This window comes from Lissotriton helveticus, chromosome 12, assembly GCF_964261635.1.
Source record: "Lissotriton helveticus chromosome 12, aLisHel1.1, whole genome shotgun sequence".
Classification (NCBI taxonomy): Eukaryota; Metazoa; Chordata; class Amphibia; order Caudata; family Salamandridae; genus Lissotriton; species Lissotriton helveticus.
Window position 1 is genome coordinate 552,938,714 of NC_136073.1, and position 20,374 is coordinate 552,959,087.

The 20,374-nt window shown below is 43.0% G+C and overlaps 1 protein-coding gene across 2 annotated transcripts in view; it reads left to right on the forward strand.

Annotated features, from left to right (window-relative positions):
- The window catches only part of XAF1 (XIAP associated factor 1), a 179,237-nt gene that overhangs the window by 55,542 nt on the left and 103,321 nt on the right, over positions 1 to 20,374 (forward strand). For both annotated transcript variants that reach the window (XM_078671591.1, XM_078671592.1), the window contains exons 2-3: positions 2,654 to 2,789; positions 10,096 to 10,152. In XM_078671591.1, coding sequence (XP_078527717.1) covers positions 2,654 to 2,789; positions 10,096 to 10,152 — 193 coding nt within the window. The remainder of the gene's footprint in view (positions 1 to 2,653; positions 2,790 to 10,095; positions 10,153 to 20,374) is intronic.

A 20,374-nucleotide genomic window follows, 5' to 3' on the forward strand; every position in this document is an offset into this window, starting at 1 on the left:
GCGGCGACCCGGAAGCATTGCCGACCAGAGCGCAGCTTGTTATTTTTCCTATACGCTTGGGGCTTGTGCCGATCTGTATGCACAGAGGTCAAGGACAAGCACGCGGCTTGGAGCTTGTGCCGATTGCTATGTGGGTTTGGCATAACTATTGTGTAGCGTTTAATTAATTTTAATTATTACTTTACGCTTGGGGATTGTTTTATTTTGTTTCCCTCTTGTTAATCAACATTGACGTCCGTTGCACGCCCCTCCGCATGGCTGCAGCTGTGCGCTGCACTCACTGCTCGGTAACGCGGCTCTGCTGCTGCTGGTTTCCCACTCACACTTCCTGTAGCCCAGGGGTAGCTTGGGTGGCTCATGTCCAGTGTACTTAAACCCCTCGGACTCACTGGCTGAGCACACAACAAGCCAACCGTCTGAAGGCAGACAATGAGGGCTCTCGCCCCCCTCCCACCGCTTAAAGAATGTCATGTTTCTCTCGCAGACAGCCCGCCTAGAGCGCCATGCAAGCACACATGGCGGTAAGCAAACCGTACCATTGTTTCAAATAAATCACAATATTGGAGTAACGATAACACAGTCCAAAAGCGCGATAATACAAAGTGTAATTTCTGGACAAAGTGGAGCAGGGCACGCTGAAGCTTTATAATATGTTGGGTGGGATTTCCACGCACCTCTGACTTTGAAGCTGAGTGAACCGGGTTCGAGTCTGGCGGGAGGCTTATGCTTAGGCTGTGATTTTGGGCAAATCACTACGTGCCTAAAAATGAATATGTTCGTCGGTAACGCAACTGGTGCTTGTGTAAAGCGCTCTAATATCTTCGGGTTGAGTTTGTGCTAAGTAAAACTGCAACAAAAAAAGCCCAAAGACCACGTAGTATTGCCTATTCTCAACTTTGTAATCGTCAAACGTTAAAAAAAAAAGCTAATACAAGAGGGTTTGAGGTGGCTCTAGAAAAAGTACTAACACACAATGATGATTATAGTATATATTTTCTTTACAAATATCGCCCAGTTTTGCAAACTTGTAGATTGATGTGTTTTTCTGTTTTCGATTAAACCCCGTCATGTGTCTGTGCGCCCCTCATTCAAACCACATTTTAAACGCTGGGACTCATGTGCATCAGTTTCTCATGTGAGTCACCCTTTACAGGAAATTAGTTGTATTGTCAATGGATGAGTGGCAAAAACCTAAGACTTTTACTCTGTATTTGCATCGTGTCTCTGTGACTCACTTCAGCCGCAGCAGCTTTGTGTGAAGTTTGCTTAGCTCGGCCTGCCCCCAGCAGGGACGGTGTGGAGGCTTTTGTTCATCGTCAAGTCGGTGCCATTTCATGTTGGTCTGTAAAAGGTTCTTGTTGAACTGTATGGCAAAGCATTCCCCCACACCGAGGACAGCAACGCCACTGCCAGGGAGACAAGCATTTAGCTTTCATTGAGCCGCCCTCTTAAGAAGCATTTGCAATGCAATGAGTTTTGCATTTAGGTGAGTTTAAGCTATTGGCATTGTAAATGACAATGTCTTTTATTTATGATTTAAAAATGAAAACAAAAATAAAAAGCATTGTCACTTGCAATGTCAAAAGCTCAAACTTGCGTAAATGCGAGACCTATTGCATTGCAAATGCTTGTTTTAAATGTGACAGCCCTGGGGGATAGGGTCCCAGGGCCTTTTAAAGGCTCGGGAAGAGGTGGCCGAGCACCCCCTCCCGATATTATTTAAATTGGGGCTTGGGGAATGTGGTCCCCGAGGTCAAAGACTGCCTAGGGAGGGGGGACCATGCACCCCTTTCCCCTTAATTAAACAATGCAGCCCTGGGCCACCATTTGAAACATTTTTGTTTGCTATGATCCCATGTGAGACCCGCAGGATCATGGCACAATTGCTGTTTTCTTCTTTTTTTTCTTTTGGCCTGCAGGGAACTTTCCGCCCCCCCCCCCCCCCTTGGTTGGCCGGGTATCACTGCCCTCCCCCTTATATAATTTGTCTTATACAGGTTTAAGACGGGTTATTTTTCTCATGTTACAGGCAGCCAATCAGAGCGCTAGCTTCCACGGGCCCAAGGGAAAAAAAGCTCCCTAGGCTGATCAGAACTCTCTTTTTTTAAATTGGGGTTTGAGGGACTCTCGCGAGAGTCCTGTGAACCCAACCGCCCAGATAGCCAAATATTTTTTAACCTTAGTTTCTCAAAAACTACTGAACGGATTTACACCAAATCACAAAAAGCACGCTTTCTGGACCAAAATTTAGCTACCCCAACATTTATTGTAAGTCTGTTCGTTGATTTGTCAAAAGGTGCCAAAGTTATTAGCATTTCCTATGGAATGCTGACCTAACCATACCTACCCAGTGGCAATCGCCATGATTAGGGAGAGGTGTGGCGCCGCGGCCAGGGCGACTGACGCTGGAATCTGGGGATCAGGGTTCGATCCCCGGCTCCGGCGGCAGGTTAGCCCAGCACCATGTGACTCTGGGCAATAGCTCGCTTAATCTCCCCGACGGCCCCCAGCGCCTAGAGACCCTTACGGGTGATTGTGCGCTTTACAAAATGTGGATTATTATTGAGTAATTAAGATTTAATGTGTGGTGTGTGTGTGTGTACATAGCTATAGCTATAGGTTATTGTTTAATGCATTTTTCTGTCTTTTGCAGCAAAAAAGATGTGGCTTCGTCAAATTTTTCTCTCCATGAAGTTCATTGCCTGCGTTTTCTCAAGGTGTGTCCAGAATGCGGTCAATCAGTCCCACACAAGGATATGAAACAACATCAAGAGGAGAACCATAGGAAGGTGAGCTGCAGCATGTATGTTGAAGCAGCAGGGCTATCAAAGCATGTTTACATATTCAACATCTAGAGGGTAAAAATAGGCTGCCAAGTGTTCGAAAGAGTAATTGGAGATTCTGGTGTTAAAAGTCTAGTCTTACTTTCCCTAGACATGATAAACAAATAAAAATAAAGAATCTGAGATATACAGCGTGAACTCTCTGGATTAATCCCTAATTCTCAAGTTGATGTTGGGGATAGTCCTGCCTTGCACCCACAAGAGACCTGCAAGACACCCAAGACTTAGTAGTGTCCTCTGGCTCTGATTTTTAATGCTAGCCCTGTATGTTGGTGACCCAACTCCATGAACTCCAGCTGACCCTGCCAAAGAAACTGACTCTCTTAGACTCTACATCTTATTACAGCCTTCCAAAAGGCTGACATTTTGTTCAGGGCTCTGTTGATGTTAAGGTGACCACACCGTGAGTGGCCACTGTTACAAAAGATCTCATGCACCATAACAAGCCATCCTAACTGCTGCAAACTGAATGTCTCTTAGTGTGAACCATTATATCAACCTTTGTGAGGATCAAAGGCTATATTGGCTTTGTAGAGAATAGAACCTCCCAGCTGCAGTGTCCATCCCGTTCAATGCTTCGCATACCCACCACACGGCAACCATCACTTGCTTGTCCTGGGCTGCTCCATGCACAAGTGTTCTTTAAAGGGCACAGCAGCAGCAATTTAGGTGCTGCATCATGCAATGCTCTCATTATGCAGGGAAACCGACATGCTGTGTCATCTGAAACGTGTTAGAGATTTATTGTAATATTCAGAAATATTCCAGAAAAGTGTTTCCATCCACCCATTTGGTCAAAATACTTTTGAGGATTTACCCCAATCAAGAAGTCTGTTTGTATAGAGAAGGCTTTTTCTTTAATGGCATTGTCTAAAACCCATTCCTTTGCTCTGTAATTCGCAGAATGAATAAGTATTGTATGTAGAATTTTGAAATTGAGTGGTATTTGTGAGGGGACTCTGTGAGCATGCAGTTAAGTCTTGAGGGTAATCTCAAAGGACATTAATCCGAATTAATGATTCAACAGAGGATTGGAGCATCTGAAGTGGTTTTCAATTTGCATGTGGTTCTTGCACGGCTGAAATGTCTTTCTTTAAATTGGCTGGTTTTACTCTCTGGTCACTGACAACTTTTTTTGCAACTGGAGACATGCCTCCACTTGAAGAAACATTCTGTACCTTAGAAAGGAAATGCTCTCTGTGAGTCTACATTCATTTATTTTTATTAATGTTTTTTTTATTTAAGAAGTTTTATATAGCGCTTGCCTGACCCGAGGGTATCGGAGCGCTTTACAACAGTTACGATGTAGAGAATCACAAAATACAGAATAATGTAGGTCGATTAGCGGCGAGTTCAGTTATGCGGCTTGTGGACATAGAGTCGCAGCTGTGAGAGGTGACTGTTTCCACACTCTGGCTGCTCCTATCGGTTCCCTAGGGAGCGGTTGAGGAACAAGACTTTGAGCTGGCTTTTGAATTTTGCAAAGGAGGTAATAGTTCTGATGTGGGGGGTAATAGAGTTCCAGATTTTGGGTGCGCTTGCGGCAATGGATCGAGTTGCAGTTTTTTGTTTCCTAGTTTTCAGCTGGATGACTAGAAGAGAGTTTGAGCTTCTGAGGTTCCCGGTCTGACCGGCTTTTTTGAGTTTGGCCACCAAATATTCTGGTTTGCTGGTGTGCAAGGCTTTGTGTGTGAGGCAGGCTGTTCTGAAGCTAGCCCGCATTTCCACTGGGAGCCATTTAAGTTCTCTGAGTGCCGGAGAAATGTGATCAAATTTCTTGATTCCGGTGACCATTCTGGCTGCCGCCTTGACCGTTGTTTTGAGGGGGGCAAGATGTGATTTTGCTACTCCTGAGAGGACTGCATTTCCATAGTCGAGTCTTGACAACAACAGTGCTTGGGTGGCCTTTTTGAGATCATTGGACGGGATGAAAGGTTTTATTTTGTTCAGTAGTTTTAGGTTGAGGAAGGTGCTCTTGGCTGAGTTCTTGATCTGTGAGGTCATGTCCAGTTTTGGGTCTAGCGTGATACCTAGAGATTTGACAGAGTCGGCCAGGGTGAGGTTCCCATTGAGCGCATCGATGGCTTTTAGCCATTCAGCAATTTGGGGGTTCCCCTCTTTGTTCGAGATGAGGAGAACTTTAGTTGTATCCGGATTTAGTTTAAGGTGGTTGCTAGACAGCCAATGTTGAATGTCTCTCAGTATGTCGTTGAGTCTTTGGATGTCCTTGATGGAGGACGATTCCAGGTAGATCTGCGTTTCGTCAGCATAAAGATGGAAGCGGATTTTGGCTTTTTTTAGTAGTTTGATGAGGGGTTCCATGTAGATGTTGAAGTTGTGGGGAGAGCACTGAACCTCGCGGAACTTCCTTGTTGACTGGATGCAGATCAGATGCAAAGTTTTTGATTTTGATTCGTTGGGTGCGGTTGTGTAAGAAGGATGAGAACCAATCGAGGACCACCTCGCCAAGTCCGGCTCGTTCTTGAAGAGCCTTAATGAGAAGTTTGTGGACTACCGTGTCGAAAACTGCTGATAGGTCTAGGAGGATGAGGAGGCAGCAATGGTCTGAGTCTAGTGATTTATGGATATCGTCGATGATGTTGAGGATCGCGGTTTCAGTGCTGCATCCTTTTCTAAAGCCAGACTGATGGGAGTAAAGAAGGTCGATGTTGTCCAGGTGTTGGGTTAGTTGTTGGAGTACGCATCTTTCTAGGATTTTGGACAGAAGAGGAAGGTTAGAGACGGGTCTGAAGTTGTTCATATCCTTTATGTCAAGGCCGGGTTTATTCAGCAGTGGCATGACTTGTCCTACTTTAGGGCAATTTGGCACAACTCCGGTGCGGTGCTAGGGAGAGTTTCAGTTTGAGTCTAACCGTATATTTGACATCTTTGTAGAAAACAGAACTGATGAACAAGGTCCTCTTTTAAATTCTTTTCTATTGAGTAAGTTCTTACTTTTCAAACAGTCTTATCAAATAAGAGATATGATAATTTCACATAACAAGTCGGCAACTATGGTTTCCAAAAACACTTCGATGTCAAGTACATCTATAAAATAGCTGTATGCCTGAATTCTCATCCATTCTGTAATTGTATCTACCTTATGCTACCACTTCTACAGTTCTACAGTACATTCACTACTAGTTTATGCTGCTAACCATCTTCCAGCTGTTTAGTTTTGAACGTGCCAGACAAATGAATAATGAAACGTAAGCCACCATGATATCCCTGAAACTCCTATTTTGTTCACTGAATGTTATTACTTACACTTTCCCACTATTCTCTGCTTCTCTTAGTTGCTGATAGGCCCGTAACAATCCCGCTGTAACACAGAAGAAATGGCTTACTCTTGGACACATGCTACTGATGAGTATGTGTGTTCTCCTGCTCTCAAGGATTTAAAAACTGAGATTACAATGTAATATGCTATTCGTCATGCAGCAGAGTGCTCAGTAGTTGGTGATTGGATGGAACACGTGATTTAGTAGTAGTTCTAGTAGTGATGCAGTGGAAAAGAACCCCCACATTATGCAAACATGAATCTATCGAGAGCAAAAACTAATAAAACACACAAATATTTAATGATAGAGAGGAGTAAATTAATATTTATTATTAGAACGCTGAAATGTTGAGAGTTCTATTTAAGACAATGAAGTAAATCAGGGCCAATAATGTTCTGTCTTCTCCAACCTTCCAGTGCCTGTCTTTCTCTTTCTCCCTGTGTATTTTAGAGTATTCTACCCTCACTGGGTAGAATGTTCTAAGGACTTTATACACCCTAGCCCTTGGGCTACAATGGTTGTAAAGACCATCTCCCTTGCTATCTGCCTTTGCTTGAGCCACAGCCCTGTCACACGGGAGCAGACTTTTGTCTCACTTATAGCCCTTGGTGGCGGGCTATAATGCTTTATTAAATCACACTGTTCCAAGTTATGGACTGCTTTGAAAATTAAGCACAATATTATCAAGCAATTGTACAACTCAGTGGCTAAAATACTTACTCCCTCCAATACACCCTGGGGTTTAAATTATAGTTAACCTTCTAGCAATGGTTTATACATGGTCCTATCGAAACCTACTGCGTGTTGGACCACATATGCCGAACTGAAAAAATAAGGGTAATTCAACTGGTAAAATAAAATTACTGACTGATGACATAAGAAACTGTTTGCAAGCTGCAGCTAGAAATTTGACTTTAGCAGTTCATTACTTTGCGATAACAATATATGCAAAAAGTTGCATTTTTTGCAAACCATTTGTAAATGACCAGTTGAAATGACTCCCCAGGGCATGTGAGTATATATATAATTGAATTGCAATTCATCTGCACTTTGATTAGAATGGCATTACAGGTTTAATACTAGAGACACATGCATATTCTTTTGCCTCTAGAAACATTAGGACCTCATTCCAAATATCCCAGTAAAATAATACAATAGTGCACGAGGAATTACCGATACCCCCTGTGGATAATACTGTAATATTACATGTTTTCCCATTCACTGCAAAACCTTAAAATACTTTATATTATTTTATTGCCCAGGATTTAATCTGGAGAAACCTCCCTGCCTGATCATGATGCGACTGCCGCCTCTCCCATTTTAACATTGCGGCTGGTGCTGCTTGCTGCAGCACCCACCGCAATGGTAAAATGCGATGTTGTGCATTTCCATGCACAAGGTGGCAGGTACCACGCAGTGCCTGCCACCTTGTGCATGGACATGTAGGGGGGTACCATAGGGACCTCCCAAGTGCACCCCCCATTCTCCGGGGGCCCCGCAACAGGCCCCCAAAGCAAGTCACCACCAGCCTTTCCATGGCGACATCGCCGCCATGGAAAGGCCTTTAAAGATCAACATCATATTATGGATGGCAGTGCCTGCTAGACACTGCCACCATATATGAGCCACAGCACCGCCCAGCTGGCAATCGTAACGATTGCCGACCGGCGGAAAAGCGGCAGACGGACTTTCCGTCTGCCGGTATACCCACCGCCATCGTAATGGTGGTGGGTTATTCACGTTACGATGGCGTGACGGTCGCCAGCCCCAGCACGGCGGTGGTGATCGTTACGCCATCGTAATCAGCCCCTAAGTCTCTGTCCGTCAGCATTCTCACCACCTGCAATATGACTGGCATACGGTCTCATTCACTATGCTTTTTCTATGAGTAGTTTTGTCTTACTCTTTCCCTTTGTGTGACTACATTTCTAGTGGTAAGTCAAACCTAGTCAAGGGAAAAAGCTTTGGTATTGTGTCCCTTAGTCTTTCTGACTGTCTACTTCAGAAGTATCCAGTGCTGGTCCAGACGGACTGCATCCATAGCAGATTATCAGGCTCCTCTCACTACAAAAATGAAAGTGGCTATACCCAAAATCTGGCAACAATCCAGTCTTCATCCAGCCAGTAATAACTTCTAGCAATTTGAAGTCACAGGACAGGGACCAAAATCTTATTCATACGAGTAGAATTTCTGGTAAACACCTATTAATTGAGAAAGTACTTGGATGGGCAAATTGTGGAAAGCACATGGTCAATACAACCAAAATGTGTTGTAAGCCTTGGGACCAGGGCAAGAAGTCCTAGTTGTCCTGTTACTGAGATAAAGAGATTGTGCTAATCACCAAGGACCCGATTCACAAAGAACCTCCAAACTCGTGGCCTAGGCACCGCAGTTTTGACAGAATCTCTGCAATGAGAATTCTAATTGCAGAGATTCCACCATGAGAGCGGATACTCCATAACGACTGTGGATCCTCTGCCGTGAGTGCAGAGGCTCTTTATGAATTGGGTCCCAAGTGCATTAGGTCTGTAATAAAAGTTCTCCTTGAAATAGTTTAACACACAGACCCTGATTATGAGTCAGCAAGATCGGAATTCCCATGAGAACTCGGCTTTGCCCAATCACAACTGGCCTAGTGTTCCCAAGTGCTGGAGCACTGGACTCATTTTTACCAGTAGAAATTCTGATCCGTAAAATTGCTTAAGGCAGGTGGTAAATGTGTGCATTAAACGCCTGCATAACAGGGAACATGGAAGGGAATACTGCACAGCAAATCCATGTTGACACAGTTATTCCCGATTCGGTGGGGTTTGACTCATAATTGCATGTTACTGGTGAGGTGTTACTGCACATTATTAGTATGCACCCGCCAGCATCAAGTAACTTGTAAGCGGGCCTTAATATCCGCTGGTGTTACCTAGACTCCTGTTAAAACCTCAGAGCATGAAGGCTTTATCATGTGTTCGTGCTGAAAGATAGGCGACCATCCACACTGTTGAAGTAGTCGCCCTGAAAGATCAAAGAGTTTTAAATTCTGCCTATACCCATATTTTGTCATGTTAGCAGACACCAGTACTGTTGGTTACCATCATATTGAGAGCCACATATAGTAATTTTTGACTTTTTCCAAAATGGTGTTTAAGGGCCAGATGTATCAAGCATTTTTTCCTGTTCGCAAACGGGCTAATTCACAGATATATCATCCCAAAAGGCATTAGCAAAATAGGGAATTGTGATTCCCTATTTTGCGAATGCATGTAAGGAATTCCTTAAATGAAATGCAGGAAGCAAAAAATATTGTGACCTACCTTTAAGGAATCGCAAATTACCACCAACTTCAAGTTGGTGTTAATATGCGAATTCCATGAAAAATGCATTTTTTTGCATTTTTCAAGGTGCCTTGTAGCGTACATACAAAGGGAATGTATGTGCACCACATGTGCACATATGCATATTCCAGGGGTGCAACAGGGTGTCAATTTGGCACACTTGCATCCTTGAAATTGTGCATGCAATTCCCATTCATTGCTGTTGGCCTCTAGACCCATAGGAATGAATGGGAAGCCATTCCTTATTTGCAAGTCGCAAATAAGGAATATGTAGGATTCGCAAAATTTTTGCCAAAACCTACATACATTGCATTTTGCAATTCTATAATAGCGGATCAGTAAAATTCACTATTATAGAATCGCAATATGCAATCTTGATACATCTGGCCCTAAACCTTTTCAAGTAATGGCGTTATTCATTGTTTTAGATGTTGCCAACGGTTTGTGACACAGTGCACTTAAGGGTTTTGTTAGTGTAGGGTCATCCTCAACTGTGAAGAATAGCCCCTAGAGATTTGGTATTCAAACCTATTTTGCATGCCAATGAGAGGGGACATTATCTGGCTTCTTCTTCCCGAAGGGAGAACATGCAAAGTAATTTAGTACATTTAAATGTATGCAACTCTCTCTCTGTTTTACAGGTTAAGTGTGATCTTTGCCATCAAAGTATCCAGCAGTATCTTCTGGAAGAGCATAAGGTCAGAAAACATATTCAGTACCATATATGTATTAGACCAAGTATTTTCTTTTTAAATATGCTGATTATTGACTGGAATCAATGGAACATGTTGTATAATTTGAACATTAAAATCACGAGGAAATAATTGTTAACTCTTAAGGAAAGCTGCCCAATGTTCCTAGTTTAGCCTATATCCAACTGCCAGACAGTTCAAAACAGATGTGTGTATGTAGTATGTATGATGTATGTATGCATGTATTTGGTATTTCTACAGGGTGAACATAGCCAAAAGGTAGAGGAGCTCTATGTTTGGTGAAAGACAAGCATAAAAGAAACAAGTATTACAATAGGATGCTGGTTTCTAGATGGTTAATGCATTGTCATGTTGTTTTCTTTAAAGAGGTGAGTCTTCAATCCATTTCTAAATTAGAGCAACGTTGGAGTGGTCAGATAGGAGCCTTGGCTGTGGGAGTGCAGAGAACCACCAGAGTTGGTTAACTTGTCCGCAAGATAGGCGGGTGCTGGTCGTGATATCGTGGGGAACCAGTGCAGTTCCATCAGGATGAGGGTGATATGATCATACTACTTCTGTCCCTGGATGAGACGTACTGCTGTGTAGGATGCTGCTAAGGAGTGCCACTGTGGAGTCAGGGAGGTCCTGAAATAGGGCATTACCACCATCCAGATGCAGGAATACATGGACTTGAAGAGCAGTTCAGTATTCCATTTCTGGAAGAAAGGGTTTGACTTTCTTAAGAAGCGAGAGCTGGTATGAGGTCCTTTTCATTTTATTTTGGCAATGTATTTCTTTAGTGTGAGATTGGTGTCTAAGGTGAATGCAAGCAACTTGATATTCAGTGAAAGCTGGGGTTCACGTGTCATGTCGTGTCATTTTTATACTGAATCATGTTTGTAGGTCTTAGCAAATAACATGAATTCTGTATTGGGTTTGGGTTGACAACTATATATGTGTATATATTTTTCATACACATAAAAAATAATTTAAAAATGTTATAAATAAACTACAAAATATATATATATATATATATATAAAATATTTCCAATTTAAATATACATGAAACAATAAACAATATATAAAAATAAGTTCTACTAAAAATGTGTTAAAAATTACATAAATGTATATATATATATATCTAATCTTGACAACTCCCGTCGGCTTGTGCAAATATTGGTACGTTATGCGGATAGTGACTGTGTGAAGACTCAAGCAAAGATTGAGGAATTGAACGCAGAAATTGAAGCTATGTGCACTGAGGAAAGCGCGGAATGCACTAAGCTAAGGAGTGAAATGATGGCAAGGTTACAGAAAGAGGAGGACATAATTAGAAAAAGGAAAACTTACAAGTTTCAACGTGATAAGGCTGATTATGATGAGGGGCGAAATTTTACATTCGCGAAAAAATATGACGCTATAAAAGCCAGTAAAGCGTTTAAGCCTGTCCCCCCTTCGCAACCGTCTACTTCCAAAGCCATGCCTGGCTTAGTTCAACAGGAAGACACTTCTGAATCCAATCTCAGCTCCAGTGTGAACAGCGACACGGATTCCAATACTTCGCAGGCGGAACCCCGGCTGGGGTTTACCTGGTTTTCGCTGGCCCAAGAGGTGGAGTGTCTACGCAAGGACAGACGCGAGACTCTTTGCCCCAGGGTACCAGCGCAACAAAAATTAAAAGCCGCAACGCAAAGCGCTACGAGCGCCGAAAAGCCAACTCAAGGAGTAAGTCAACAAAAAAGGAAAAATTTCAACAGGCGGTGGAACAAGAAGTGAGTAATTCAGGTACTGCCCTTTCTGTTTTAAATCTCACCAATATTAAATTCTCAGCATCTGAACTGCGTATTTTGTCGATGGGACTGTCATATTGTCCTCCTAGTGACTTCAATTATGCCAATATTAGGATAGATTTATTCAAATTTGTCCGTAAATTGAAGCTACAAAAACACTTTGCTGGGAGTAAAACACGGGCAATCGGGGTGAGAGCGGAAATAAACAACCAAGGGCTCTTGGCGCGCGATGACTCGTTGCTTCATGACATGGAGTCCCTCAGATGTGAACAATCAATTTCGCAGAGTACTCCTGAACAGCGGCACACCAATTTAGGGAGTCTAACCAACTTCAAGCCACGTTCCACCTATACGCCTGTCATGCTGTATGACAACATAGACATATTCCATGAGGCAGCTATTAAAGAAATCAAGGTGCTGTACACTAAAATGCTCAAAACTAAGCAACACAAATACCAGCAGAACGACCAATACATGAAACTGGTTAAAAAGATCCAACAAGATGATAATATCATTGTCAGACAGTCAGATAAAGGGGGCAATATTGTGCTGTGGCCCAGGCAACTCTATTTGGAAGAAGCCCTCTCTCAATTGAACAATTCTGACTGTTACAGACATTGTGATGTGGGTGTGGTAAGAAAAGCCCAGACAGACTTCTACTCCTTGCTATGGTCTGATCAGTATGGATGAACTAAAGTTCCTAAAAAATGACCACCCCATCATGCCTGTACTGTATCTGATCCCAAAAATTCATAAGGATCCAGCTAAACCTCCTGGTAGACCTATTATTGCAGCGTGCGGGGGTTTATTGGAGACTACAACAATTTATGTGGACTCATTCTTACAAGAACACGTGCAAAACCTACCATCATTTGTCCAAGACTCCAATGATTTCCTCCGCAAAGTTAAGGATATCGAGTGGGATCCGAACTGGTGGCTAATAACCTTAGATGTAACATCATTGTACACCAGTATTGTGCAATCAGAGCTATTGAATTTTATTTGGGACTAAGACCTAAAATCATGTCAGAACACAATGGGATGATCTTGTCTATGATAACCTTTTGTTTGAATCATAATTTCTTTATGTTCAACAACCAGTATTATCAGCAGATCAGGGGGGTAGCCATGGGGGCCTGTTTCTCTCCCAGTTATGCCTGTTTGCATATGGGCTACTGGGAGAGGCAGGTCCTCTATGGTGGGCACGCTGACACTGCTGCAAGTTCTATTGTTCGGTGGTATCGTTATATAGACGATGTGTTCTTAATCTGGCGCGGTACACTAACAAAAGCTGAGCAGTTTATTGATACTCTCAACTGCAATGACTATAACTTGGCGTTTACATCAGACATCAGCCAATCTCAGGTACACTTCCTTGACATTACCATTGAAATCAATAAGGGTAAATTACAGACCAAGCTGTATAGGAAGCCTACGGCAGGGAATACTGTGCTTCATGCCAGTAGCCATCACCCCGCCCATCTGATCTGGAGCATCCCCTACGGGGAGATGCTCCGCATTAGATGTTTGTGCAGTACTGACGCACAATGTAGCCAGGCTCAGGAAGCTAGCAAAACTAGATTTTTGGCTAGGGGCTACAAGGTAGGGGAGATTGATAAGGCCATGCGTAAGGCAAATGCACTGTCTCGTGACTTGGCCCTTGAGCGCAAGCGAAAACCTAAATCCACAGAGATGCATGATAAACAATCTGTCAGACTGATCTGGGCTTACAATATGCAACATGGCGCACTCAGAAAAACTGTTACCAAACATTGGGATCTAATTAGATGTGACCCTATTATAGGAGGAAAAATGCCGGGCAAGCCATCAATCACCTTTAGGAAACCATATTCTATGCAGGATGCCCTAGTTAAATCTAGTCCAGAGGTGGCTACACTTAAAAACTGGATGGATAAAAGCAGGAGCTTCAGAAAATGCTCCAGCTGTAAGGCCTGCCTCCATGGGGTTAACAAATCAGAATACACTATTCCCTTTTCAGCTACCCCGCACAAGATTAATAAACAACTAACTTGCAAGAGCGAATACGTGGTGTATGTGCTGGAGTGTCCTTGTGGCCTGCGATATGTTGGTAGTACCAAGTTGCAGGTTCATAAGAGGATACTCCAGCACATAAGAGCCATCAACACTAATGACTCCGCGTATCCGGTAGCTTGTCACTTCAAAGAGTGCCATAACAACAACAGTGCATTATTAAAATACTATGCCATTGATTCTGTGGGCCCTCTTAGGAGAGGAGGGGATAGAGAGGGAACTTTGAGAATGTTAGAGACCAGGTACATCCTAGAGATGGACAGTAAGACACCAGGAGTTCTCAACTCAACAGAGGATTTTTACACTTGCCTTTGAGCCTCACTTCCCTCTCACAATATCTTGCAGTACAGATCATGAACTAGACAGTATGGATTTACTATACAGCGGACCCCGGCAGAGTGTACACAGAGCTATTAAACTGTTACAACATCATAGGCCCTATGTCTGATGAGTAATGTGGACACAGTAGTTGAACATCATAGCCTAGGATTAGGCTATGCAATAAGTGAGAAAAAAACAGTAGTAAAGAAAACAAACTTATTTTAAGTTAATCACTATGCACTGTCACTTTGGTTGTAATATTTCGAATGCTCCATGAGAAGGCTAGCAAAGTTATGATATTACCGTTTTTGTAATAACATTGGAGGCTGCGATAATGTATTGAGACAGGTATTATCTCCTCCATGGCATAGACACAGTAATGTGCGCCAACCATCATAAAATGTGCAATATTTGAATATGAACATCAGTGGGTGTTTTACTTATCATAAGTTAAAATTTATTTTAACTTTTGTATGGTTTTATCCTGGTTTTATATTGATGAATTTTATCTGATATATAATTACAGGCAACATTATAAAGTGCGTATTTTTAAATGGATTCTTTACCATGTGAATATGCCTATTATGTGTTCTTAAAAACCTTAATTTTGGCTATAACTGCTTTCACCTTGCTGAGTTTGCACATGTATAGTCGCTTAACGGGGATTATCCCGTAATTTGAGTAGCCTTACAGTCTGTTTTTCATGTTTATGAACTTACTGCAGGAGCATCTGACTAATGCAACCAATCACTGTTCAAATATGCTTGCACTTGCACTTTACATTTTGCCTTCCCTCCCCTATGCGTCATGTGACCAAGGCCTCTGTGAAGGCCGAAACGTTATGCTGAGGTGGGCCTTCCACGCTATTGAATAAAATCACTGCTCACCTGCACCCTGGGTCTTCCTCTCTTCTTCTGCGCCGATGGTATCCGGTATAAGGGCTCCTGGCGAGAGAATGCTGAGATTGTGTATATATATATATATATATATATATATATATATATATATATATATAATAAATATAACATTAAATACACAAACACATAATAATAAAAAATATGTAAACAATAATAAAGAAACTATTAACCCCTTAAGTGCTGCCGTCGGCCAACGGTCGTCACGGGCACTACCTCCCCAGTGCTGCGTGCGACCGCTGGACGTCCAGTTCAGCACCGGATAATGGACAGCGCAGCACTGGGGAGGTTTGTTTACTAGCTCCCAAGTGGTTAAACTCCAAGTATAATAAATATACTCTTCCCACTCCAGTCTGTGCAACACCAGGGAAAGCGTTGGAATCAGTAGGGGTTAAATTTACTAATCCCACTCCAGTCTGTACATCAGTAGGGAAAGGGTTGGACTCAGGAAAGGTTACATTTACAATTTCTACTCCAGTCTGTGCAACAGTAGGGAAAGCGTAGGACTCAGGAGGGGTCAAATTTACTATTCCCGCTCCAGTGGTTGCAATAGTAGGGAAATCGTAGGATTCCGGAGGGGTAAAATTTACTATTCCCACTACATTCACTGGTATAATACAGAAAGAGTTCTGCACTGCAAACGAATTACTTTTATTTTAACAACTCTTAAATACCCCAAAGTATAAAATTCTAAATGTAAAAACTTAATGTCTTAATTTTTTTTAAATAACATAAATATTGCAATTTTGACTATTATCGATTAACACAAACACTATTGATATAAATAAAAAACACACTAGATTTCCACAAACATAACAGCCAACAATCAAAATATGATGGAAATAAAGAAAGTATAACCCAATTAACATATTAAATAATAAAAAAGGTTTAAATAAATGAATATTTAAAAATATATATATATGATTACTTAAATACCTTCCCCATTCGTCTACAAACTAAACACACACCTAAAATATACCTTAACAAATATAAGTTCACAACATAATTATCAATTAAATAAATAATAATAAAATAATCATGAATTATCAATAAATAATTTCTTAACTTCCCTCACTGTAACCCTAAAAACACAGCAACCCACACCTGACATATAGGGCCAGATGTAGGTAAATGTCATTTACCGATTCTCAAATACCGAATTTTACCGATTCGGTATTTAAAAATCGGCAAATGAGATGTAGTGGAAAAATCAGTATTTTTTACCGAATCGGTAAAATTCGGTATCTGACTTTCAGAAATTACCAAAGGATGGCCCATAGGAATGCATTGGAAATACCGAATCGGTAAATACCGAATCGGACAGCAAGCAAAAGTGAAACTTAACACAACAGCCAATCAGGTGCAACCACCCTCCCCCTTCCTACCAGGAAGTGGCTACACAGGCAGCTGCAACTAATTAGAAGGTTCTGGAGAGGCAGTTGGAGCAGAGAGACTGGGAGCAGCAGCAGACAGAGTTTGTGCACTTTTAAAAGTTAAACATGGCAAGCAGCAAGGACACAGAGCAGACAGAAAGAAAAAGAAAGCTCAAATTCAGCAGCATGGAGCTCCAGGTGCTTGTGGAGGAGGTGGTTAAGGTGCACCCCAGACTTTTTGGAAGGCTGTCCCTTTCTGTGCCTGAATCAGCTAAAAGGAAGCTTTGGCTTGAAATCCTTGAGAAAGTAAATGCAGTGGGAGTGACCACCAGAGTCATTGAAGATTTAAAAAAGAGGTTTTATGACCTAAGGAGCCTCACCAAAAAAAAGTGCTTACCACCACAAACAGGCCTCACAAACAGGTGGAGGAAAGAACACAGCACCCCTCCTGACTGACCTGGAGGAGATGGTAGCCACAACCTTCGAGCCAGAAAGCGTCCGTGGACTGGGAGAAGTGGACAGCTCGGCGAAAGCTGCAACTAGAAAAGGTAAGATGCATGCACAGCAATCCCCCTCACACCCTCATCCATCCCTCACCCCTTGAAGCTAAGTTACCCCAGTCACAGTGTGTCTGTGCAAAACAGTAGCAATGCATCATGGTACATGTAGTCAGTTAATGAAAGAGCATGTCAGACAGCACTGTAACCACCAAGTTAGGCAAATGATTGCAGACAGAAGGGCAGGCAGCATGTAATAAGTGCAATTTCATATGTTTTATTGTAGTGTCTGCGAGACATTTGCACCTAGCTGATATGTGCTCATATGTCCACAGGTCACACATCCAGAAGGCAGTCTCAGGAGGCAGAAGGCACAGCACCCGAGAGGGATGAAAGTCATGAGCCAGGTCCCAGTGCATCACAGGACACAGGTGTTCAGAGTGGGCAGCCACCTTCCCAAGAACCTGACATCAGTCAAGAAATGCAGGCCTCCCCAAGACCTTCACAGTCCCCTCTATTGGTTTTGTCACCCGAAATGCCAGCATCCTTTGAAATAGAAACACCTGCTGCACACCCTAGCAGGAGGTATGTCGTTTCCCCACTGATGGAAATGGAGACAGCTGCTGGTGAAATCGTGGGTGAAAACTCACACAACTTGCCTGAAGCTGACATCTCTGCCACACTGCAGCCCAGCACAGACCCTGTACCAAGTACCACTAGACGCCGCACAGTACAAGGAAGGAGTGCAGGTGCACGTGGGGAGGGGTCCAGTGTCTTCCAAGGCCTGGAGGGATCCATGGTCAGGATTCAGAGGATGCAGGGCAAGGGCATCATGTCCTGTCAAAGACAAATGCGCAACCTCAACATCAACATGCAGGAAATTGGTAAAGGCATCAGGGAACTGGTGGAAGTTAACAAGAGCATGGCAACAGGCATACATGACATGACCCAATCCATGCAGCAACTGTGCACAAAACTGGACCGTGAAATAACATCAAGGCGCAGGGAGAAGCAGCGCGCGGAGAGAACTGAGAAATCTATCCACCGCCTGGCAACAGCCACATCCCGCTATGCAGGCGTAGCATGAATAGTCAGGAAGTCCTGACTCAAAACAGCAATCAGCTGACAAGGGGCATAGCCGGAATGACCGGTGCGCTGGAGGCTCTACTCAATGCTCAAAATGCACAAACTGCTGCTATTGACGTGCCGGACACCGAAGGTAGCACCAGTAGGAGCAGCATGGCAAGCCCCCTTGTTGTAGAGACAAGGAGGAGCAGCAGACGACCGGGTGAGGCTACAGGCCAAACGCCCAGTGAACAGAGTGAGCCACATACATCTGGGAGTGCAAAGCGTGGCCGCAAATGAACACTTAATAGAATGGGCCACTGCAATTGGACATACAATTTTGAATTAAGGAAGTTTGTGTTGCACATTTGTGCCTTTAAAACCTGCCTAGTGACAATATACAACTACGGTGGGAGCATTCAGCACCTGTCTGTGTGTGTTTGCTCACTGTGAGCATTGCAGTGAACTGCTTACTGTTGCACTTTTGTTCTTTAACATACCTAGAAATATACTTAATAAAACACATGTTCATGCTTTCAACATAGGTCTCAGTCTCATCACTTACTCAGAAATAGTTGTGTGTTATTTCCTCACGTCTGTATCTGCCATCACTTGGTGTTGACGCTCCAGCAGGTTGTGTTTCAGGCACAGCAGTGTCCCCGTCATGATCCTCGTAGTCAGACAGATCCACCTCAGTACCCTTCTTTACAGCAAGGTTGTGCAACATGGCACAGGCTGCAATTATCTTACAGCAGGTGATGGGGGTATACTGCCTTGCACCTCCACTCTTGTGCAAGCATCTGAATCTGCTTTTCCAGATACCAAAGGTCCGTTCGACGACATTCCGTGTGCTTTTGTGGGCCCGGTTATATCTCCTTTGGCTGGGTGTTGAGGGGTTGAGGTATGGGGTGAGTATAAATGAGCGGAGGGCATATGCACTGTCTCCTAAAAGGAAAAGGGAATACATTACTCACATGCATACATGTACTTCTTACTGCAATAGGTATTATGGGGGTCAGACACTGTGTCTTACCTAGGAGGTATCCTTCACCAAATTCCCCTGCAGTCAGCCGTGCATAGATGCCACTGTTTTGAAATATATACGAGTCGGGGGTACTCCCAGGGAATTAAGGTCAGTGATGACGAACTTTGCATTGCAAATCACCTGCACATTGATGGTGTGGGTGGACTTCCTATTCCTGTAGATATATTCTGTGGCAGCAGGGGGACAAATGGGAATGTGCGTGCCATCAATGCAGCCAATTATATTTGGAAATCGAGCCATCTGGTAAAATTCAGATTTTGTTTCCACCAGTTCAGCATGGGTTGTAGGAAAAGAAATGTAATGCTCCATCCTCTGTAACATGGCGTCAAGGAATTTGTGGAAAAACCTTGAGAGGCTGCTCTGGGTCACCCCACCCACCGCAGCAACCACGCTCTGGTAGCTCCCAGACGCAAGCAGGTGGAGGCTGCAAAGCACCTGCACATGGGGTGGAATAGCATGTGCCCTTGGGGTAATGTGCTGCAACAGTGGTTGGAGGTCCCTGATGAGCTCCAAGATGGTGTCTGGAGCCAACCTGTACCTCTGCAGTATCTCTGCCTCTGTGAGCATGAACAGGGTAACCCTCTGCCTGTAGACCTGCTCCTGTCTCAGCCATTCCCTCTCTCCTTCCTCATGTAGCCGTAGCCGTCTTGCAATGACATAAAATGCCGCCATTGTGCAAACAGAATTGCATTTTGGGTCCATTTTTATAGGCTGCACCTGGTTACCACCTGATATGAATCCATGGTAAATACCGACTCTTAAATACCGAATTTGAAGCAAATTCGGTATTTCAGAGCTTACCTACATCTCAATCTTCAATTTTACCAATTCTTAATTACCGATTCGGTATTTTACCGATTCGGTAAATGTACCGAATCGGTAAATTTACCGATTCGGTATATATTCCGAATCGGTATTTTACCGATTCGGTAACTTTTCCGATTCGGTAAATTTACCGATTTAGCCAATTTTCAGTCACCTACATACCGATTGCTCAATACCGGTCGGTAACGGCCGAAAATACCGATTTTCGGCCGATACCGACTGGTAAAGGGCTACCTACATCTGGCCCATAATTTCAAAAATATCTTAATTACACAATCTACATAACTAATTATTAATTAAATCATTAATAATAATGTAAACTAATTATTAATAAATTATGACTTTA